This window comes from Anoplopoma fimbria, chromosome 5 (assembly GCF_027596085.1).
Source record: "Anoplopoma fimbria isolate UVic2021 breed Golden Eagle Sablefish chromosome 5, Afim_UVic_2022, whole genome shotgun sequence".
Taxonomy (NCBI): Eukaryota; Metazoa; Chordata; class Actinopteri; order Perciformes; family Anoplopomatidae; genus Anoplopoma; species Anoplopoma fimbria.
The window spans coordinates 13,928,214-13,952,550 of record NC_072453.1 but is presented as its reverse complement, the minus strand read 5'-3'; the positions used below and the strand labels follow the sequence as shown (position 1 = coordinate 13,952,550).

At 41.5% G+C, this 24,337-nt stretch overlaps 1 protein-coding gene across 2 annotated transcripts in view; it reads right to left on the bottom strand.

Annotated features, from left to right (window-relative positions):
- adkb (adenosine kinase b) overlaps positions 1–24,337 on the bottom strand; it is a 100,933-nt gene that overhangs the window by 63,323 nt on the left and 13,273 nt on the right. For both annotated transcript variants that reach the window (XM_054598894.1, XM_054598895.1), the window contains exon 4: positions 20,853–20,931. In XM_054598894.1, coding sequence (XP_054454869.1) covers positions 20,853–20,931 — 79 coding nt within the window. The remainder of the gene's footprint in view (positions 1–20,852; positions 20,932–24,337) is intronic.

Here is a 24,337-nt window from a genome sequence, read left to right as displayed (position 1 = left end):
TTGGACAGTGAGTCATTTCCTACTGTTTTGGCTCCACTTCAACATAAGACTTGAAATTTAACAACAGTGGTTAAATGGCTGATTCTCAGGTATAAAGATCCCAATAAAATGGGGACTTTTGGAAATCTGTTTCATCCTAGAAATCAGTTAAATGTCAATGAAGAACTTGTGTTGCACTGGTAGGTGACTAATAGGACGAGCCTGTTGAATCATCCTGATCTTGACAACCTGTTTCTTAGGGAATTAAATCATATTTAGGAAGTAATGAAACAATTTCACAGAACCTATAAAAAGGTGTTAATGGTTTACATTCATGTCAGTGAACAATAGTGAGAGTGCACAGATGAAGATGGGGATATATTTCCTTATTAGTCAGTGATGATTTTGAATGAAAATATTGTGCAAATGCAAATCAATTTGGGTCTCCATCAACTACTGTTATGCAAATAGACCACAACAAGATTACATAATTCATCAAGGAGCAGCAACTTTGATGATGGCTTTTCATTGCTGATTTCCACTTAAGATGGCATTTGTATTATGCATGTGATCCATGTATTGTGTGTCGCATTTTTAATCAGCCACCGGGGATAAAGAGGGGAGGCGACGTGTAACGCGTTCAGGTTCAGAGCACCTCGTGGAGGCATGTACTGTAAGGGGAAGTGACAACCAGATGCATGTGGTTTGCCTACAAAAGAAGGAGCAGAAGCAGGGAACACAAATAATATTTTTTATTTGAAGGAGTTTTATTCTTTTATTAGATACCTTACATGATGACAGGAAATGAGGGAGAAAAAGCTGGGAAATGCGAGATTTCCAGCCAGACACTGGGGACGTATGTTTACGGTCAGCGCCTTACATCTCTTAAACACCAGGGCATCCCTCAAATCTTTTTGGGAAAAAATATCTACAATATGCAAAACATTTGCGTTAAATCTAATGTGACTTTCTGAATTTCTTTCTATCATCAATTTGAAAATGTGCGCTTTAACAGGTACAATGTGATTGTGTACAGAGTCGACACAATAAAAAAATGTGTCGCTGCCTAAATGCACTTGGACTAGACTGTCCAGGGAATCGGCCATGTTTAAAAAACAACAAATACAACAGAGAGGATGCTACAAGTGAGGAGGAAACAAATAGTCTGGCTATCCTAGACACTGGTACACCACCCCAGGGGAGTGGCATTAGACAACACAAAACACAGAGACAAAAACACAGAATGCTTGCATGTCCGCTGACATGTGTGTCACGGACGGGGAGGTTACAGCTCCGAGGAACAGCCCCCGATGATAAGCATCAGACTCGATGACGCGCTGACACACTCCATAGGTTCTGATGTTAAACACGACAAGAATGTGTCTGTGCACCCTCTTCAGAGAGCTATCAAAGGGCAAGTTCAGTGAGCACACAAAATAAACCTCCCCACCACACACACACACTTCCTAACACATCTCACTGCAGCATCTTCACACTGTATAGGAATCAGGGATGTGTCGCCGTCCCCAGGCGGCAAGTTTATCTAGAAAGGAAACACCTGATTTTTTTCTCTTTTTTGGCTCCTTTTCATTCCCTGCCTCCCTTGTTAAACACACAACCCTGATTTTGTTTCTGTTGCCCGGGAGGGGTGAATTATTTACAGGATAAACAAGTTGATGTTGTTTCAGTCAGTCAGAAGCCAAACTCCCCTATCGCAGCAGCAAAGAGGCAGACGGGTTTACCTGGCAGGCATGAGGGGCTGAGCTCGGATACAGAAGCCGGGGAGCCTCACAATGGCAGGTCGTACAGTGATACCTTTGTGGGGGGAGGGGGGGGAGAGAAAATGCCTCCACACCAGATTCATGGGCTGGGAGTCCCAGACAGCCGGGTCGTCCTATTTATCTGAGACAATGGCGGCTATAAAAGCACATGAGCTGTTTGGCGGAGGGTGTGCACGGAGTGAGGATTTGGGGGTGTTATAAAGTGATCATAAAGTGGCGTATGTGTTTGTGTGGGGGGGGTGTGGTGTGTGTTGTGGCCATACAGGGTTCAGGTGGAGAGATGATGAGGGACCTTTGCAGCCATAGAGCCTCTAATCCTGTCTGCGGTCCATGGGCTCCAGCTGGTGGGAGTGCAGCTGTGCTCGGCCCCTGCACAGGTGAATCAGTTCTGCCCCCCCCCGACAACTCCCCTGTATGCAGTATGGCGGCTTTATGCGTTGCTTTGATCTCACGGAGGTGGCAGGCCCCCCCCCCCTCCTTTGGATACGGTGACAGTGCGGGTGATCCGTGTTACAGAAGAGATTTTTTTTATTCTTAACATACGCCAAATGACAGCCCCGGTTGAGGGCTTAGCACAGGTCAAGGCCGGCTAAATTCAATGTGGCGGTGCGGAAAATTCACTTCAAAAACATTAGCTGCTGGGAGGAAGTGCGCTTTAATGACTTGTTATGACTGCATATTGTGACATAATTTACCATCAGCTAAATGAATGATCAAGACCATTCCAACATAACATATCCATCCAAGACATTATAAACGCTAATCTCCAAGTATATCCATTGTCGGATCACTGGCACACCTATGTGTTCAGTAATTTAGACATATATAAAGTAGGTCCCTGAAGATAAGCAGCTTAAAGCATGACTGCCAGAAATTCTGTTAATGGTGATAGTGTTGCATTATTTCAGCTTAGATGCTTGCGAGGAAAGCGGGCTTGCATCGGCATGCACTTCACATCCATCAGAAATAAGCAGACAAAACAGCTGTGCTCCCACCGTGACCTCTGACCCCATCCGCACGTTCCCCGCAAACGGATTCACTTTTAACACAATGGTTTACTTTGACAGGGGACACAATGGGAGGACATGATTCGGCCCTTGGCGCAGATCGAAAAAACAACATTCCTGATGTCTTTACGCACTGTATCGAGATCCCACTTATCATATTACACATGCCTTTGTGTGTCCTTTTTTTTTTTTTCTGCAGGCAAAGAGGTTTCTCTTCATGTTACCAGCTGGAAAAATATCAGTGATGAGCTTCTCCGCTTACTAAGCTCGCTGGTGTAAAGGCAGTTTGTGTGCAGATTCTGTGGCCGGCTGGCTGCACAGGTAAGCAGAAAATAGCTCTGAGCTCCGGCCCGACCTTGAGAAGGATGCCATTCAATCAGTGAGCTTGCCGCAGTAAAGGCCCTATCATTGCTCTAATAGACTGAATCTTCCTCACTGCCCGGATCATGGACAATACATGGATGGCTTCCCTCCTGCTTGGCAAGTTAAAGGGGCAATTTATTGGATGAATTAAACAGAGAAAATAAGCCATGATGAAAGAAATGCTGCTACTGGGCGGGTATAGATTGAACTGTTGTAACAGTCTGCACACCTAATTTAATCTTCAGTTTATGGACATAACAGAATTGGATGACGGCAATTGACAAAACCGTTAAAATGCAAGACTGAACAGACTGTGCTCGTGTTCTCGTTGCCAAGAACGAACATCACAGGTGGAGAGAGAGAGAGAGAGTGTGCGGCGCGCTCCTTATCTACACCCATCATCCAGCTGGAAGCAGACACAGGCGACGTAATAAGGAGGAGATTTAAGAACAGTTGCCCGCTTTGAACTTTGAGGTTGTGCCATCAAATTCCACCTTATCAACTGGCAGCTTAAACAAGTTCTGTTATTTTTCTGACGGCTTACAGACAGAGGGGGGGACGACGACGACAAGCTGAAACCGTCATAACTACTGGCTGCTGCAGTGCATCGTGACAAACAACGGGCGAAAAAAACTTGGGATTTATTGCTCTGATAACCTTCCAGATTCCTTCGGCTGGTGCTGTACGGCAGACAACTCTGACAGAGTTATGCATCATTAATCCCCATGAACACTGCCAGTGATAAATAATACCCCGGCGTCCCTATGAAAAACAGGGCAGTTATTACAAAACCATAAAGAATGCTATTCGTATCATCACTTCAAGCAGATAATAATGTGAAGATACAATGTTTCAAGGATTCTAAAGCACACTCGTGGTGACAGTGAGCTGTATATTTCTGCTCTCGTCTATACGGGCTGTTGAGGAAATAAGAACTCCCAATAAATAACAGCACTTGAGCCGAGTAAATCAAAGATCTTTATATCACTGCCGTACTGCTTGCAATGCTGAGCAGACACTCAAGCTATCAAATAGCATTTAGTACATATAAAACCCAAGAAAAGAATGACTTGGCTCCATCTTTGCAATCATGACTAGTGTAGAAGCGAATAGCAGGTAATCAGTTAGCACACAACAAAAATAAAGTATGTCTAGAGACCTGTTGCTCAACATTTCTTCCCCACAAAGAGCAGCTTATTTCACTCATTTGATAATTTCTCAAGGCTCAGACTTGAATCCAGTCCAATAACCACAGTAATACTATATCCCCTACAGGTGTAAATTCTTGGTGGTTAAGCAGTGCAAAGAGAAACTAGAAGGTTTTCTGTTTGATACAGAGATGTTTCCAGCACCAGATGCCGTGGGGCCCCCTCTTGTGAGAAGCCAGGCGAAGATCACTTACTTTCCTATTGAGAGTTGGAACATAAATTCAAACCCTGCTATAAATCAAATATAAAATTTTCAGCTCGCCTCACTTTCCCCGAGAACGGCTGCAATAACAATGTCATTCGACTCTGCCTGGTTACCATTAATGCTCTGGATTCCTACCGTGCTAATGATTTGGGTCCTGTATCCTGTGCGTTTTACAAACCCCCACCGAAAAAAGAAGGGAAATGTCTCTGACCTGTTTGACACTTTGCAGGTTAAGAGAAGAAACTAAGGTCTGTGGCAGATGCTCTTTACATTTCCAGACTCTCTCAAAATGGACTCTCCTTGCCAGATATAACACCCTGCGTGCCAATAATGTTAATATACTGAAACTCTGCGGCTGCAACTTTCACATTTCTAGACACCGACGTCTGGGAGCCAGAAAAGAGGACAATGCTCTCCAGTTAAATCTAACTTGAGTGAAAAATTTGATTTCTATTTAGATATTGTTCTGTGTGCCAACAAGCCTCTCCCTCTGCCAAAAAAAACAAAGTCGATCTAATTCATTCTATTTTTCTCCTTGAAATCCCGGTCTCATAATAATCTTTAAAAACTGATTGTGGGCCAACACTGATTTACCTAACTCCAGTCCCACACTGAATATTTACTGGAATGGCCACATATCACCATCTGAGCAATCATAATTACCCAAATATATACAGTCTAGTATCAGAATCCAATCCATACTGTATATTTTCTTTCCCCCGCACATTTTAAAACAGACTTCCAGTGAAACCATAACCCCAAAGTGGAGCGGATTCTGGCTTCAGAGAGTGGTAGAGAGAGCCATTCTGGGTGAAGCACACTTTACATTTTTAAGCAAAAAAGAAAAACAATTTCAGTGCAGCACCTGCACCCTTCTGCCCTGTTGGCTTTGGCGAAGCAGATTCAATGAGTTTTCAGCCAACACTACATTGCTGCATGCCTGTAAGAATCTGCACCGACAGAAGGCTTTTAGAGAAGAACCAAGGTCACCGCTACAGTAACACAGCGCAGAGTATCCGCTCAGAGCCAGGGGGAAGTGCTGTGTCTCTCTCACACCCTTGAAATGAAAACCAATGAGTGCGGAAGGATACCAAGTTCAATAAACTTAACTTCACTTTGTAACCTCTGCAGGAAGACTACATAAGCAGGAGGCTAACAAGCTGTGCTTGTTCTTATGGTATTATACACTTAAATATAAACCAACTGTGTGTATAAGAAAATCTCCATCATTGCAACATCAATTATGTCTCAGGACTAACGGTTGTGGCTTCCAATCTAAACATCATGAATAAAGTGTTATTGTAATAATGTCATGAGCTGATGCCAGACATGCTAGCCTCTTTCAGGGGAAATGTATCGTCACACAGCTGCTTTTGAAGAGCAGGAAAACAGATTTAAAAAGGATAGAAGTTGTCCTTAAGTTTTATGCTTCATAACCAAAAGAAAGCGCTGCACTGTTCATTGTAATTCAATTCAATAACATGCTGCAAGATAAAACAAACAGTCAGATGTTCAATAAATACATGGTGCTTTAGTTCAACTTGTAATCATCTCTGTATATTTGGGGTAGATTTTTTTTATTACTGTGCGAGACAGCAAGATATCTCAAAATCTTGTTAACAGATTTCAATTAAATTTGGTGAAAAGTTGGGCGATGAGCCATGGGAACAAGTAATCAGTGTTTGGTGCATATCCAGGAACATATCAATGAACCTATTAAAGGATAAGGCTGACGTTATTCCAAGTTTTTTGTATTATCAAAAAAAGAATTGAAAAGAATAAAACCAACAATGCGTTAGTCCATCTCCCAAGCCCACTTGATCCTTATAAAAACTTAAAACATTAAAAATGTATATATCAAAAATATATAGTTTCTTTTTTTCCCAATTTCATTTTAAGTGCCATTAGCTTCCTAACAGCTAGAAACTGTAGTTTTAAGCAAAAAAGAGGCATTTCTTGGGGACTATTTTCTACAGCGACTTAATACACATTCGGTGATCTAGTAAGTATTTCTTCTACAGCAGGACGGTGTTTGTGGGATTGACTCAAAATGGACTACAGTGCATCAATGTGGCTTGTTAATGGGTTTTATGACTACAATGGAGGCACATACCATACTCTGGACTGACAGGCAATACTAATTAGTAATTGCTGGTGTTGATCTTTTCATTATATTTGTGAGCAATAAGAAAGATTTAGAGCATCACCAGATTTACCGTTTAATAATTTCAGACAGAACATTGTGGCTATTTTCTCATAATCTATATTGAGGCCTATTCAGTTGCAGATAAAATTCCTCATTTATAAACATGTACAATTCATAATATCATCAATCATATGTAAACATTAAATAGTGTTAATTCAACAATATGGTGTAGTTTGTGCCGTTTTTCTTGGACTTTAAGACTTTTTTTTTTAACATTTTGGCTGCTTCTTATCTTGTATCGCATTGTACAGCAGCTTCTATTTTTCTCATCAGCCAGTGTAAACTCATTGTATAAGAGTGTGCATGCAAGGCACAGATCTATTTCTATAATTGTTAATGATGGGAAAGCCCCAGCAGGCTTCTTTAAAAGGTTGTCAGAGAAATCGCTAACAGCTGCCAGCCACAGGAATTCAGAAATGCCAAACCAGCACTTTGTGATTGGCATAAGGAAGTCACACCCACTTTGTAATAATATGTTTCTCTTTGGTGAGTTGCCAGATGGGCTGCTGCCAATGTAGACATGACAGACTGATCAGATCATTCTGTACAAAAACATGGAGGCCAAGAAAGACTATAATTATTTGTCTGAGGTCGGGGTCAGGTTGCTGTAAAGCTCATAAATACAAATGAGATGTAACTTATATAACAAATCTGATCCTGGTGACTGCACTCAAAAAGTCCTTTTGATGAATAAGCCTTAATCATAGCTATTTGACTTTATATTTCTCCACACACACTTCAATACCTATTAGTCCTTTTGACCATGTAATAATGGCTGTACAAAACCATGGAACAAATCTATGGTGAAGATTCTTAATGGGAGTAATTGTATAATATTTTAAAAGGCTAACTTAATGGTTTTGATACAGTAGGCAGTGTGATGCTGCGCTGCTGTGTCGATGGGGACTGTGGTGTTTTGAAGAAGTTAAGTCAAGCGAGCAAAAGCAGCAAAAAGCCTTTCAGAAGAAATGAGCTCAACAGACCGACTGTAGTCGTGCATCTTCCTCGTCTCCACCACACCTGCTCAGGCCCGGCTATAATAACCTGCTGTCTGCTCTGCAGGTGTACTCTGGGTATTTACTCCAGACCCATTTACCACAAATACATGCTACTGTGTGTTGTGTTCCTCTGGCAGCCCCGTTTCTTCGTCTGTCTGCTCACCGTCAATCCACTCCTCTCCCGGTCCCCGTCCTAGCCTTGATGATACATTTGCTTTCCATAAATCAATTTTTGAAACTCAGCAATTACCCAACACCACAGGGAGTCAGAGGAAATCTATAAGTCAGAGGTCCTGGAGATGCTCAATAGTCAGCCCTGTCACTTCCTGTTCGACTGCTTCAAAACACAGTGATGGACCTCAGTGGTAAAGATAACACGCGTCAATAATGACCATCTGAGGAGACAAGTGCAAAAGAGGAGCAAGGTGGGAGAAAATAAACATAGAAAGACAAGAAAACTATTCGTACACATGCACTGTTATACTCAATGTTCTAATGTATGCACACATGCAATATATCAATGATTATATATGAATATTCTTATATATAAAAAGGTATCGTTTTTTGTGACACGTTATAATAGCACCTTACACATATTATTCACAGCTTTAAGCCCACCAAGAGACTAGTAAAAATAAAACTATACTACTATTAAATTCCTTTAAATCTGTTTGAAACATGCAAATAATGTCGTAATTTCATACTACATACTAATGTGACACAGTTTGTACAATATGCAATTTGTCATTGTCTGCTGTTGGAACGGTTAGTATATTAGGAAATCAATGAACTTCTCTGTTTCCTACCAACAGGAAACGATACAAGACTTGAATCAGCAGGCATTAATCAAACTGCAGCTTTTGGAATACCACTGCCAATTAAACGTTTTAATTTAATTCAATGCTTGTTTTTGTTGTCTGAGATTTTCCTGTAACTGCCTCACCACCATCTGGAATTCGATTAATTTTTTTTTTTTTTTTTTTTTTCAGCCACGAGAAGCTCCTCTGATTCCTTTGTGCATTGATTCATAGGACCATAATGTTTGTGAGTGAAAATCAAGCACATATTTGCTTTGGAATTGCGATACAGAGTCTCTGTGTAGTTGGTTACAGATACAGGTCGATACAGGTCATAGATTACTTAATGCCCCTTTAATAACTTTTTGATGCAGGAAGTAGTGCTTCCAATGACTGGTAGTATGTGCAGCAGCATTGCCTGAAAGACCCTTGAGACAAAATTGGGATATCCTACTAGTCCCACTGCTACTTTAACAGCAGCTTTCGAGAACGGAGATTTAATTTCTTTACATGTTTACCTTCGTTTCATCCCTTACCTGCCCCTCCCCTCTAGCACTTACCTCCTCTCTTCCTTCCCAGGAGACAAAGCAGGCAGACAGCTCTAATAAACAGTGGCATGAAGCCGTACAGTGATGGCGTATGCAGAGGCAACCGATGTGATCAATTATCTGGTGGCCGATTCTCTTTAATTAGAGGGTTTAAGTATTGAGTTTAGCCTGGGTTGGGAGCGGAGAAGCAGCATGTAAACCAACCTCATTACACTGCAGTGATTCACCTCCCAGGAGCTGTGATCCACGCGGTGTTTACACCATACATTTGTTTCTGTGGTAACATATCGAGTGGAGGAATGGCTTGGTGACAGACCCAGTTTTTTTTTTCCCCCCCCCCCCCTTCTCTCCTCTACTCTCTCCGTTTTCTTTCTTTCACTCTCCCTCCCACTCACTGCTGAAGAGGCTGTCACACTGGTTTGCCTTTTGTTGTGGAGAGTCTGGAGAGGTAGCACAATGTGTCCTAGTTAAAGCAGTGCCCCATCTGCCCGGCATAATTAGACAATTATGCTGGAAGGATCCGTCATTAATTCCCTTTGTGGTGGCCAATTTCGCACCACAAAGAGAGTCTCAGGTTTAGTTTTCCTTTGCAGATCCCTGTTCATTTACCCTGGCCCCCAGTTATCGTCCTCGAGTATTGATACTGTGGCAACTTGGGGCAGGAAAATATCCTCCTGCCAATATTGACTGGTTTGTACAGTTGTAGTGAAAAAAGGCCAAGAGGGAATATTGGCTGCTGTCTCGTGGTGAATGAAAACAAGCAGCTAGGAAGCAGCACTGTGACAACACAGGCAGACACACAATAAAACAGCCATAGTTAATGTATCGAGGTTAGGCGTACTGATGAAATATGCATTATGTGGATTTATACAAATGTTGCATTGTGGGGTGTATAGATGAGTCTGAGCTGCTTCACATGGATTTTAAAGACCAGTTTGACCTACTAAAACACCACCAACTGAATTAAATGAATTCATTATATTCATGTCGGAGAGATGAAAAAAAACAAACACTTATTCACCACTTTACAGGAATGTTGATCTGTTATGGGAGATCATACTTGTCCTATCAATGCCATGTATTGATTCAAGGCATCAGTAATATTCCTTTATTATTGGTTTACAGGTGTTTAAAATGTTTCAGGACAACGTAAACAGTTTCTCAAAAACAGCGGGAAGCTTGGAATACTCAAGTTATAATGATATGAAAATGAAACAACTCCTTGCTAATGCTTGGCATCTTTACCTACTAAACGACTGAAACGTTAGCACTAGCATGTGCAGCATGCAGTGTACAGTACATTATACACATTAAAAGTTAAGGCTAGCTAAGATGGTAACATTAGCATTTTAACACGCAAAAGTTCTCACTGCAATTATAATCGCTACATCGACAACGTTACTTTGGCTAAAAGGTTCATTTATCATCCATTAACGGCTAAGATCAAGATGGATATGAAACATGAAAAAGGAAATTCAATCAAAGATCAGTGGTGCATCCCAAATCAATTACTATTTGCTACCACATTTTCTTTCTGCCTTTCCGTTTGAGAGCCCAAAAGTAGAAAACTTATAGCAATATGTTCTGCAGTGCCCTCAAATGGAATGTTTACACTATTTTTAGCCCAAAAATCCCATTATTCAGCAGACAGCCATGCTAGAAGTGATGTGACACAGCACCCGTCATTGATATTCCATATTTACTACTCACAATAACAGCAGAGAGTGTTTTATTCTGTAAAGAGCAGCGCATGAGTGAAGGCGGGAGTGATTTCAGACACAGCAGAAGACATAACTACAACCCTGTATTCGACTAACCAGCCCTCACTCTTAATTGTACGGGTCTGGCAGACGGAAATTCCACCTCAGCTCTCTGTCTGCTCCCTGTGAAAGTAGGATTTGTGAAGGCCCGACCGAACATATGAGTCGTCACATTGACTGTTTCACAGTTACACTGAGGAACTCAGCTTGACGGAGACATGTGGGAAGATATCTTACAATGTAACTCAAATCTGATTAGAGCAGTGATCTAATCAGCCACGAATTCATCTGTGAAGACAAGCAGGCAAGAGAAAATCACCGCGGAGAATTCTGTATAATTATCAAAAATCTCACAGCGGTACATTAAAATTCTAATTACGACATATTATCTTAATTGCAAAGGAGATGCAAATCAAAACAAGGTTAACGCTGCTCCCTTAACATGCAGGAGAACATGTGGTGGGAACCACTTCAATATTCACTGAATCAGCTTGACTTGTTCGACATGAGAGGCTGTCATTTTGTAACGCTTCCCCCCTCTTAGGGGCGATAATCCTAGCTGAGAGCACAAGCAGCAGAGGCGCAGTTGTGCAACAATGTGACAGAACAAACATCTAATTGCTGTGCATTCATTTTTCTTTTATTGTATCAAACAAATGCTGGTGACGGCTCATCGAAAGTCAACTTATGTTGCCGTCCGGAGCAAAGCGATAAACAGCCTAGTCTTAAAGATTAGTGACAATGCACTTTTTAGATGATCTAAAACCCAAATATGGGCTTGTAATCTTTCAACTGTCCTGAAAACATAATTGTTCAAGTTTCTCTCTTGGCCAGAAATGCTGAATAAGAAACATCCATGTCTAATGTGCAACAAAATACAACAAAAAAAGTAAACTGCAACTCCCATGGTGCACAACAAATTGCTTGCCATAAATTGTATCTGACAGGTACGCTGTGTAACTCCACAGACATAAGACAGCCGGATGACAGCAGGCACAAGGGGTAATGGTGAAGGGAGAAGAACGTGCCATTGAACATGGATTTATGAGCAAGTCCAGACCCAGGTGATCCATCAGTGGAGTCACATAGCATCAAAACGCGTTCATGTTTAGGACACATTTAAATGAGGCGGTTTCAAAAGGGTGGCAGTAGTAAAGTAAAAAAACAAAAACATGTGCGGCGTGTTGGGAAACCAGCAATTTGCTGCTTTTTAAGCAGAGGAGCAGTCTGCTGCCATACAGTCTATGGCTGCCACCCACAAAGGCCATTTTCAATCCGGTTCAGTCTCTTAATTGGAGTAGTTATGCTTTGATAGAGAGCTCCCAATTCTCCGGAGGTTCTCGCGGTAGGCTAATAACAGTATGTGGCAGCTTTAAACTAACTACAGACGTTTTTGAAACATCAGATTCCTGACAGAAAATAATAAACTAGAGATGCCCTATGTTTTCGCTAAAAAGATATTGGAGTTTCTCTACCAATTGGCTTTGGGATGGCGGTTACCCACATACTGTAAATAGAGTTTCTCTTCCTCACTTTCTCCCACAAACACACACACACACACACACACACACACACACACACAGTGCAAACCCTCTCGCAGACACGCAGTCCAAACCCTTGCTGTACAGAAATAAATGGAGACCCCAGGAGTTCCCTTTGGCCCTGGCCCTCGCAGTCCATAACGGAGCCGACAGCTACGATTGCTCCTGAGAAAGCAAAAGCTGCTCAGGGATCGCTTTACAATTCTCAGGGGCTCGAATAACCTGATCTTGAACTGATCCAGCGCGCTGATCCTTTGGTATTGGGTTAGGAACGTGTGAAGGGGCCTGTTGAATGAGCTCGCTGGATATCAACATCCCCAGTCCGTGTTGCTCCAGTCCGGCAGATTGTTTGACTTGATTAGTCTCTGCCCGAGTGTTAGACTACCCAACGCCGAGCCCTCCAGACACCGGTATCAATGTGTCAGAGGGAAAAAGTGCTCACCCAAGTCTCAAGGTGGAGACCATTACCCTGAGTGAGAGCACTGTAAGTTAATAGGATTTGCTCCCGATCAAGAGACTGAGCTATTTCCTGAGGCTGTTACAGGCCGAAGCACAAAAATAAATGTTCCTTTATTCAACACTATTAAGTGCCCCCCCGTCCCCAAAAAACTCCCCACCAACAACCACTCTGACCCCACCCATTCCTTTTTCTCCTTGTTGGAATATCTGTTCTAACTGCAGGAGGTTGTGCTCTCACTCTCTTGTTTTTTTTCCTTCTCCCGAGCAGCCAGTAAAAGCAAAAGGTTGGCACTTTTTGTCTAAAGGAGCCATTTGTTCAGGTGAAAATGAAACTTGCATGGTAAGCAGATCCTGGCCCCGCGGTTGGACAGGGGCAGAGGGGATTCCAGATTAATCATATGGACTATACACCGTGAGGATATTCATTGAGGAGTAATTGCCAAGGGGCTTTGTGTAATGTATTCTCCCCATGAGGTAAAACCTTGTAGCAGTGAGAAAAGGATAATAGAGTAAGAGGATCACATAAAATGTTTGCTGCTCCAACCTTTAACTTGGAGCTTAACCCTGACCTTGGATAGTAATTACAGAGTTAATTGCCTCCTGATCTGAGGAGGAAGCTCCATCCAGCTCCACTGCAGATGTCAATTGGGCTTAAGAGCCTCCTTCTGAGGTGCAACAGATCATGGATTGTCTTGTGCGATTTAAGAAGAAGGGACAATTAGCAGTTTAGGATCAAGTTAAAGTTGGAGGTGACGAGTTTAGAGCAACTACAGCTGGACAGTGACTCAGTATCCTCATTCATGGAACTGATGATACACATTAGAATCATCAATTCATATGTTTATCTTCTCCAATTCATCAATTCGTTTATAGTGTCCAAATCCCCAAAACTTTTTTTATTTATATTGATATAAAACTCACACATTAAACAAGCTGGATCTGGTGACTGACATTTATGTTCACATTACATTACTTTCATTTTATTTTTGTTTAGTCGTCCATTACTCCACTGATTTGTATGTATGATTTTGCAATATTGTGATATACTGCATTTCAATGTTAGAAAATGTCTTATTTATATTATGAAATGAACTATAAACTGGAGCCTTGTTTCAATGTTAACATTCATCTACTTTCAGTGAAAACAAGTTGACAGTTTAAATAAGCATTTGATGTTATTGTTTCATTTTACACAGAGCTGTTATACAAAACCTGAATTGTGATTAAAAAAAAAGAAAACTATCAAACTTTTTCTATTACACATGTGAAGAGACAACAGTGGAACACAACTTTATGTTGCATTAAAGATTGATTTGATTTATATAGTGTGATACATATTTAGATGGTATAAATATACTGCTATTGATATTGTGAAATTGATTTCATAACCATATGGCTCAGGCCTTAAAGTAACCACTCTTCCTTTGGTGTGAACGACAACACACTCAAGTTCTGAAAACTCAACATAGAAATAAAGCACATGAGACTGCATAATAAGCCTATCTGGGTAAAAAAAAAAAAAAAAAAAAAAAAAGCAGACAGGTTTCTTCTGAATTTGTTTAAAACCTTGAGAGAGAATAGAACATTTCACCACAGATCTGAGCACAGCTCACTCAGGAAACCTGAATGTCTTCAGTGAGTCAAATAGTTAAGTTGAGCCGGTGCTGCCATAAACCCGGTGGGAGAGCTTGGAATAATCTAGGCGATGTTAATGATGCAATTTATATGTGAGGGGACCGGTGTTTGGCAGGCTCTTTCCGTCTGAGCGGGCTGCACAACCCAGCGAGCTCCCAGCACCCCCTGCTAGATGGAGGGGGTGGAGTAGGAGGAGGATGTCAGAGCCCATGTGAAAAGAGGGAGCGAGCGAAGCACTGATAAGAGCCATTACTATTAGTGTCTGTCTGTCACCTGCTGTGCGTCATCCAGCCTTCTCTCGCTCCACATGCGCCCCCATCCCCGTCGATCCATCCCCATCCGTTTTCCTGAGGCACATCACTTCAAATTTGCACTCACCTACACATTTTCCATCCTGCCAGAGATAAACTCAGTTGGCTTGAAAACTGAGCCCGAGCTGCACTCTGAAAAAACTACTGTGAGCTTTGTTTCAAAACACTTGTGAATTAGTGAAGGTGCAGACAGCTGCCAGCATTTATTCGATAAACAAAACAGCTAGAGATGAATAGCTGAATTGGCACAAGGGGACGCAATATTCTAGACATACCGTTTCTCAGTTTTTCCGAGCAAACACAAAGCCTAATTTGGTATTTCATTTATTACTTGGCACAATACTACAGCTCCTTAAACTTATGAACTCGGGAGAAATGAACAGTAATTGCAGGCTGTTCTTTATTTTCTTAAGACCTTTTTAACCAAAATATTTAAAGCTGTTTTTCTCAGTTGCTATGCAACACTTCAACCGCAAGAGTGGGAGCATGCTGAGAATGTGCCAAATAAATGCTACTGCCACAGACATTCTGCGGGGAAATATGAGAGAGGGGCATCGTTCGATATTTGTATGAAAATGTCGAAACAGTTGTGTAAAATGCCCAATCTGCCTTTCATTCATCGGTTACTTGACCTGTGTCAACAGATGATTCCAACAAATAGTTCGTTTAATGAACCATTGTTTACAGTCCTAAAGGCTCTCAGACCCTTCCACAGTCATGTGAGAACATTTTATTCATCGCTTGTGCACCAAACATACAAGCGCCTGCTTTTAAGTGCAGAATACAGCGACGTGGAAGGCAAACCAAGTGTCCTGTGCAGAATATAATTCGCAAATTTGACATGAGGAATGCTGCCAGAAATGTTAGACTGCTGTCTGTTTCACCAGTGCCTTTAGATTTCACTCAGAGCGCGCCTCGAGCCCGGGCAACTGTACAACAGCAAAGCAAAAAAAAAAAAAAAAAAAAAAAAAAAAAAAAAAAAAAAAAAAAAAAGCAAGCAAGCCATTGGTGCTGCCTTTCTTCCTGAGCCTGGAACCAAGGACTTAAAGCAAGGACACGTTATGCAAGATATCACATCGAATTCTGCTGCCAGCCTCTGAGGCCAGATGATACACATTGAGTGAGTCTGTCTCTCGAGCCCTCAATGTTAATCAACACTCTTTCCAATGCATACTTATGAGTTACAATCTACTCCCCACGTCTTCCCTTTGGCAGCTTAAATTAAGTCGCAAATTTGACGGCAAATTAACTTCAACGGGGACGGTAATACGTCACCTATGCAGCGATCTGTGCATATTTCTCGCCGGGGCAACGCAATTCTCGTGCATCTGAGAGGAAAATTAAATCAAACAAATTATTTTTTTTGTGTGAAAGCTGAATTCGAGGGAAACGGAAGAAGGAAGGCGCCACGCGGCGGGGGCCCATCAGCTGTTAACAAATCCCTCTGATGACAAAGCCTTGCATAATCGGCCCAGTCAACCTTTATCATCGTGATCACAGAGCTTGGGATTTTAATGCATGCTGGTATTAGCTTTGACATACAGTCACAATACAGTTGAGGTGGGAGGAACACATGCTCCGACAGTGTGTGTACGTACATGTGTGTGCAAAGGGGAGGTGGATGTGGAACCAACAGAGATCTCCCCCACTTCATCATTGAGTAAATGGCACCACAGACATGAGCTGCGACTTCACAGCTGCCTCATGGCGGGTGACATTGAAGCCCACGCATGAACACATCGCTCATCAAAGCGAATGAGGCGTTCTCTGCTTCCGCCGCTTGTGCCGGGGAAAAACAATGGCAGCCCCCCCCCCCCTCAAGTGCACACTTGCACACCTGGAATGTCTAGAATGAGTGGAGATGGGAATGAAAATAAAGGAGGAGGGAAAAAAAAAGAAAAAAAAGAAATCCATTTGGTTTCATGCATCCCTCACGAGAAACTTAACAGACTGTAACCTTCCACTGCTTCGTAATGGGGAAGGAAACTGCAAGACCCCGGTGCCATAAAAACGTCTCGGAGCGGGTGCTAACAGCGGTTCTGCAATTAACCTGTCTTAAAACAAACAAGAGGCTTTTGCTTTAACAACAGGCACATACTTGAGAGGGTTGATTTCTGCAGCGTGAAACTCAAAGGCCCACCAGGGTTCAGCTTTTAATCGGTCATTAGTGTGCTCATTTCAGCACAGCTGCACTGAGATCTATGAACTACAAGTTCACTCAGTGTGATCAAAAACCAAAAACTAAAGCCGTTATGCCAGGAGCTAAATGGCCCACCATCCAATGTCCCACTCAAAAGTCTCTTCAAAGACAAAGAATATTTCTTCTAAAACCAATCATGAAGTGCGAGAAGAATGTAAGTAAAAACAGAAAGAAACAGTAAAAATCTGATTGCCTTCTTTTAGCGAAGAAGCACATCCTCCTATAAGTTCAGTCACATAGTTTGAACACAAAAGCTCCACTCTTTCTCCTTAACTGTCCTGTTTTTCTCTAAGTGGAACCAGACGTAGGCATTTCTTCATTTAGCCCATTCAAATGGAGGCAAGTTGCTCCGGTTCTTTATTTATTTAACAAAACGAGCTGTAAAAGCCAAACATTAGGTCATGGAATATTTCCACCCCGAGAAATAAGTCAATTAGACATCAAACCCAGTTTAAGTATTCCCCTACAAAATATGAGCTGGTGAGGAACTTTTTTTTTTTTTTCGGAGTCAAGTAGTGCTGTGGGATTGTTCTGCTTTTTAGATACAACTTTCAACAGTGTGGTGCACATGCGTTTCCAATTAAGCGCTCAGAGCCAACATCCAGGCCTGGGCCCCATTCACCCCTTCAACGATTGACCAAGTCTGAGGAAATGTTAAACAGGCATCATAACCAAAACAGAGACGGCCGATTTTTCAAAAGCCTTTACTTTCTAAACAATAATTAAGACATCACAGTGAATTGATGATATGGACTGAAAAGAAAGGACACAATCTAAATAAAAGGGAAAAGGGAACATACTTAATCAGAACTTTCTGTGACGCGTTCACAGCTTGGCCACTTAGGCAGGGCAATTTGTCCCTTTGGTGAATGGGTACAAAAGCCTGCTTACAGTGCAAAGAAATAAAATATGTCAATGCAGTTGATTTGTGAGGCCCATAATGAGAATGCACGGTTTACACGAGGCACTCAGAGTGGGATCTACTTCCCTGGCAGCAGCAATAACTCCCTATGAGCCTGTCTCTGCTCAGACTTCAATCTCTTGGCCCTAAGGAGCTGTTGGAGGACTTTGATGTTCTGTCTAAATGAATTGACTGTGCTTCCCTGATACAGCCCTCCAGTCAAATGACTCGCCCCAGCGATTCTGTCACCTGTGATAAACACCATGCGTGCTCGGCGGTACCAAATTCTGGATCACTTGCTCAGAAATGTCATGATTATTTTCCCTTTTAACTTTGCAAATGACTGAAAAAGGAATATATGATTGTTGTTTCCCGCCGCGCCCAATCTGAGGAGAAGCCCTTTGATGTGCGAGGCTGCATGTGAGCAAGCAACGCTGGGCTGGTTTTTGTTACCTTACAGCCCTGCAACATCCAGTAGGTGAGCCTTTATGTCGGCTGCACCTTCAGGGTACGATGTTTGTTAGAGCCTGGGCAAAGGCAACAACCTTCAACTCACTTCTATCAGTGCTTTTTTTCTTCTTCTTCTTCTTCTTCTTCTTAAGAATCAGAGACAGACGGCTCTGCATGCAAGACTGCTGCTTTACTAACTTGATCCAAACTAAATCTAAGGCTTATTTATGAGCACAAGTGCACAGATAAGGATGTACAAATGTGTTGATACGGGTACCTTGGGACTTCTAGTGTGTCATGATGTGTGCTTTGCATATGGATAAGTAGTGACAGGGGCCATAATTCATGATAATGAAAAGAAAAGGAATGTCTCAGTGCTAAAGATAGCACTGATTGCAACCAATCGACAACGAGCAAACACTGCGACGGATGATTTCGATCAAAGACTGGGGCGGAGACGGTGGTTAAAGGGAAACAATACTTATCCATCTGAGCTTCAGCTTGGTCAATTCTCATTTGACTAAATCCAATTACCATTGATTCTGCATCTTCTTAAAGCCGAGGTTTAGCTTTTCCTTGATAGTGCAGAAATCTTAGCTCGATGAAGCGGCAGTATTTAACCTATTACAGCCTCCGATGAAGCGCTTAGGTTTTGGGAGGAAAGTGCGGGTTCTACTGGCAAAGGCATTGATCCTCCCACACCCTGGGTTTTTCCCAGCGTGTGCAGCGATTCCTGTGCAAAGCCTCTGAACACTTCTCTCTCTCTCCTCCAGCGGCGGCGGTGGTGCTCCTGAGCAAACCTGCCCTGGATCGAGCATCTCATTTAGTCACTGGGGCCCCTTTGATGTGGATTCAGTGCTGCAGTGCATATCATTCGTGTTTGAAGGTTCGGCTTCCACAATACAGTGGGGTTTGAAGTTTCACATATTGCAAGTGCTACAATGTGATAATCTGGGAGCCGGTTATGCATTATACATTTTTCATAAAAGAACACCATCACCTGAAAGTGGAATGTGGAAAAAGTCAGCGCTTCAAGGTATATATTGACAGAAACTGTTTCTGAGACTTCTGGGTGTGGGACGAAAACACTCTTGTTATCGTGAGCATTTCAGAATCAGCTCTATATCTTCTCTCTGACGGGGGGTAAATATCCAAATAAACAGGGCAGAATACCATTTGGCTTGGGTCTGCCATGGCATTATGAGACCAATTTAGTCTACTGAACGCTTCTCGAGGGGCACCGTGGCCATGACGGCTCTTTCTCCAGCAAGGGCCTACGATAAAAAAATAATCTCCTTCTCCATCTGATTTAACAAAAGGGGTTGATATGCACCTTGGGGCGCTTCCTTTAGTGTCTGCTTAAATAAAACATTAAAAATACTTTTCAAGGTCCGTGTCTTAACCGGGGCAGACCAAACTAAATCTACGGCTTAAGCTCGCGTAATGACAAGAAAGAAAGAAATAATCTCTGTAGAAAATGTTTGCAATTCCAATTTTCCTAGTTGTAAATAAAGTAAGCCCACCAGTTTTTTAACTGCACCTAACGCACAAGATTTAAAAAATTGAGAGAGTTGAATAAAATCAAGTCGGCAATCATTGTGAGTGACGGAGGTTTATGTAAACGCTTCTGTTCATGATAATTAAAGAGTGTTTGTATGGAGGTGCACAGCTCCACGTCTCTTTTAAAAATGATGCTTACTGTCTCCAATTGGTTGCAGCCTGAGGGCCTGCCTGCTTTCTTCCCTCTCTTTGTTTCTATCTTGTGCGAAATACACACAAACATAACATAAAAAAAAAAAAACACACACACACACAAGCACGTGTGTACAACTGCGAACTCTACACACTGCACCGACAAGTACAAACAAAAAAAAAACCCACACACGCAAGAAAAGGAGACGCCGCTTTCACAAACATCAGCCTCTCAATTAGCTTCTGCGCTCATTTCTCCTTGGAAGAGAATAGTTTTTCTGCTGGGTGCTTTTTCTTTGTTTATTGTAAGCAGACCAAAGCCTTATCAGCAGCTAATCACTGCATGTCAAATTCACAGACTTACTGCAGTCACTTTAGAAAAAAAAAAAAAAAGAAAAAAAAAAAGAAAAAAAGAATCAGTGAGTAATCTTCTAAGGTTCAGATTGCCATTTTAGATTTAGCCTATCACCAATTTTCTTAGATGCTCAAATCTGTCAGGGAGATGATCAGCGTTTGTTTGATATAATTCCTTCTGACATGTTAATTGCATCTACTTGTAATTCTCATCTAATTGATGTTTGATATGTCTCAGGAAATTAGGCCAACTAGATAAGACTGCAATTATGGATCCTCCTCGCCTTTCTCTTTCCGCAGCAGGTTTGATGAATTCACAACACCTAAAACCGTAATGTGTCGACATGCTGTGCAGCTATGCTCCGTATCCCCGGGCTGACAAACCAAGGGTTATAGGAATATCAGCGTGGATTCCAAACACATTCAGGCACACCAAAGAGGGCAAAAGAAGACTAACCTGAGCAATTTTGACAGAGTTCTGGGTCGAACCACCGGCGTGATATTCAACTTTGCTCCTCTGGACAATTTCTTCAAACCTGAAAAGAAATAAGTACAAAAAAAACCACACCATTCAAGATTAACCACAAAAATGAATAATACCAGACCTGATGAAGGCTTAGTGTAAGCACCAGATAGAACCAGCTGTAACATGTCACATTACAACATGTGTAGGAGGAGTGAGGAGAAAGTGAATTTCATAAGCAGCACAAATTAGTCAATACAAAAGCCATTATGAGCGCTTACGCAGGTACAGTTGAGGCGCAGCTGTGATTGTAGATAATGAAATGTGGTACAGACATTTGTGGTCTCCAGAGAATGGATCCTAACGACTCTGAGGATCCACCTTTTTATCACCATCGACATGTCAGATATTCCACTAGTTCAACGCAGGATACAAACAACTAATTCCAGTCCAAGGTCCATTTCAACCATTTATATCTTAGCTAACTATTTTAACTGCTATCTGTCAATTTTGTACGGAAGCCAGGAGAGGCAAGTGAGGAGAAGGATGCTGGTGACCCGGTCTGTTCCAACTTGTTTTCTCTCCTTGGTTTATCACCTAAGAAAAGGAAATGGTTTGTTGTTGTAATACTCACTCCGACCACAGGGGGCTGAGGTGCACCAAGTTCTAAATAAGACTGAAGGCATTCATGTTTTCTTCCATACATTCTATACACAAAAAAGGTACATATATTATGTGTTAGCATGTTATGTAAATTAAAATGAACCTGGAAAAAAGTATGAATGTTTTCGGTCCTTTAGAATATGGGGTATTGGTGCTCTTCAGCCTCTTGTGGCCAAAATGAGTATTAGAACATGTTTAACAGTTTATTCATTTATTTTCTCCAACAATTTCAATCATATATCCATTACTATTAGCTGACTACTTTAACATATATCCATTACTATTAGCTGACTACTTTAACATATATCCATTACTATTAGCTGACTACTTTAACATATATCCATTACTATTAGCTGACTACTTTAACATATATCCATCAGTTTAAGCCAACTATATCAACCATTCATGCATTATTTTTATTAACCTTATTTAGACACCTCTTCATCCTTCAACCCCCCTTGTTGGGAATCATCACTCATCAAAATGTTTGGATTTTTCTTTCCCTCTGTAAAGAAGACACCAGCATGTCAAGAGTGCAATGTAGTGAACTTGAAAGTGGCATACTTTATTTTGATTGCCAGTCTTCAACTGTGACATTCTAGGTGCATGATGGCAATTAAAAAAAAATATATATATATAATAAATTGTTAAATGGGATACCAATTGAAAAGAGGCAGTTAGGGTTTAAATTCCAACTTGATAAAAGCAAAAGAGGAACGTTGTCTACACAAGGTTGTAGTGAGCCAAAGACTATTAAAGCAAGATGAGCAGTGAAAGTTGTTTCTGAGGGAACTCGAACTGCTTCCTAAAAGGGTTGCATGAATTAAAAAGAATCTATTTCTCTTTCACTAGTCTTCCTTCCAGATATGCAGCCCTTTTGTTTTTCATAGGTGCTGTTTCCAGAGCAATTAGAAAAACAAGTTTTACAGTTTCCTTGTTTGCAGAAAAACCTCACAGCCGGATAACTTGTTTAGATACCACATCTGATTAAATGTTTGATGTATGAACCATACAGCAGAGTTTAGAGATGAGTGTAACAGACTAAACACAATGAGTCAAGAAAACAGACATGACATTGGGGAATAGGGAGTAAACAATTGCTGAGTTTTTCAAACGTAAACCACAGGAACTCTCTTGGGTCTCCACTGAAATAGTGAAGGCAGTTCTATCACTTCTTTTTTATATTTTCCCATCATACTTCCATTTCAAACATCAATAGCTTCAATGCTTATGCGTAACTTGATGCAAAGCTGGGCTACGCGGCGAGATGGAGTCTTTATCTGGGGAGCTGTGAATATGAATAATGTGTATTCTCCACTTTGTTCACACAAACAGCCTCCCAGGGGGGCCGGCTATATAAACGTGTCCACCCTGCTAAGGAAATTGACCTAACTGCAGTCAAGATGATATGCCACATGAGGAGGTCCTTGGATTTTTGCTTTTTCTCTCTCTCAACTGTAAATTTATAACTGACAATTTGTAAGTGTATTTACATCAGGGGAAACAATCCAATGACACAGTAAGTAGCTCAACGTGGACCATTTCATTCCCTTCTGTGTAATTCCAGCTAAAAATTAACTCTAAGTTAAAAGGCTATGCAGCAGAGTGCCAATTCATTCCCTCTATAGGACTAAAACAACTTTTCACAGGAGGTCAACAATCTCATGTTTTGGGGGAACAAACTTCAATTTTGGAGTTGAACCCGGAAATATGTTATGTGCATTGTATGTCCTCACTGCAGACAAGAGTAATATGTATGCAGAGTGCATCATGGCTTACAAACATATGTCTGCCAGAGGTGTTCAATACTTCAGCACAACCCGGTTTAACAAGGCATGGCCGAATTTTGAGCGAGTGTGAAAGTAACCTTTACTGCTTCAAAGAAAGTCTGCATATCATGTCTCAAGGCGAGGGGTCTACCCAGGGCAGAATGTTCCTCATAAAGAAAGAAAAAAAAAAAAAAAAAAAAAAACTTTCCATGCAAGTGGAAAATATGCTAACCGGGAAAAAAAAAAAAATCCTTCCTGAGACACCTGTTATGACTCCATGACAAAGGAAGAATTTGAGCACTGTGGGTGTTTATAACATGAAGGCAGCCGAGGGACTCCAGAGCCCATTTCAAATAGACACACAGCTTCTGAGGATTTCAGCTTTTTTTTTTTTTTTTTTTTTTTTTTTTTTTTTTTTTCTTCCGAGAAGTATTTGCTCCACCTTTCAGTGCAGACAGCATGGGGCCCTGCTCTTGGACGCCTCGAAAAATCCCATCCGAAAAGGAGCAGCTGCCTCAAGACCTTTACACCCTCAAACATCATGTGATCCCGTAGTAGTGACACCGTAAACGGCCCCCTTGGCCATTTAGGAAGAGAAAATCCCTTTCCACCTACTGCAGTCTGAGCTCTCTCGGTGATGGGAGGGGAGCAGAGGAAAATAAATTGTTTTGAACAAAATGTCCTCAGCCAGTAAAATCTGCTTTTAAAAACCTGCTCGTGTTGCTCAATGGTACAGCGATTCCAGCTATGCCATGCATTCCACTAATGTACAGACAGCCTGTGTTATATAACACATGCTTGACAAGTGACTGAACCTTGACACTCTTGATTAAATACCACTCTTAACTAAAGGCACTGTGCTAGTTTTCAATTTCATACCTTCCTATTTGAGACCAATAGAGGCACCTATTTGTTCATCTTAAAACAAATAAAGGGGAATTAGGCTACTGAATGCAATGTTTGTATTGAGAGGATATTAAGAGTCCTCTTCTAAAACAAATCTACATCTCCCCGGCTGAACACATTCAAATTGTTGGGGCAGATCAC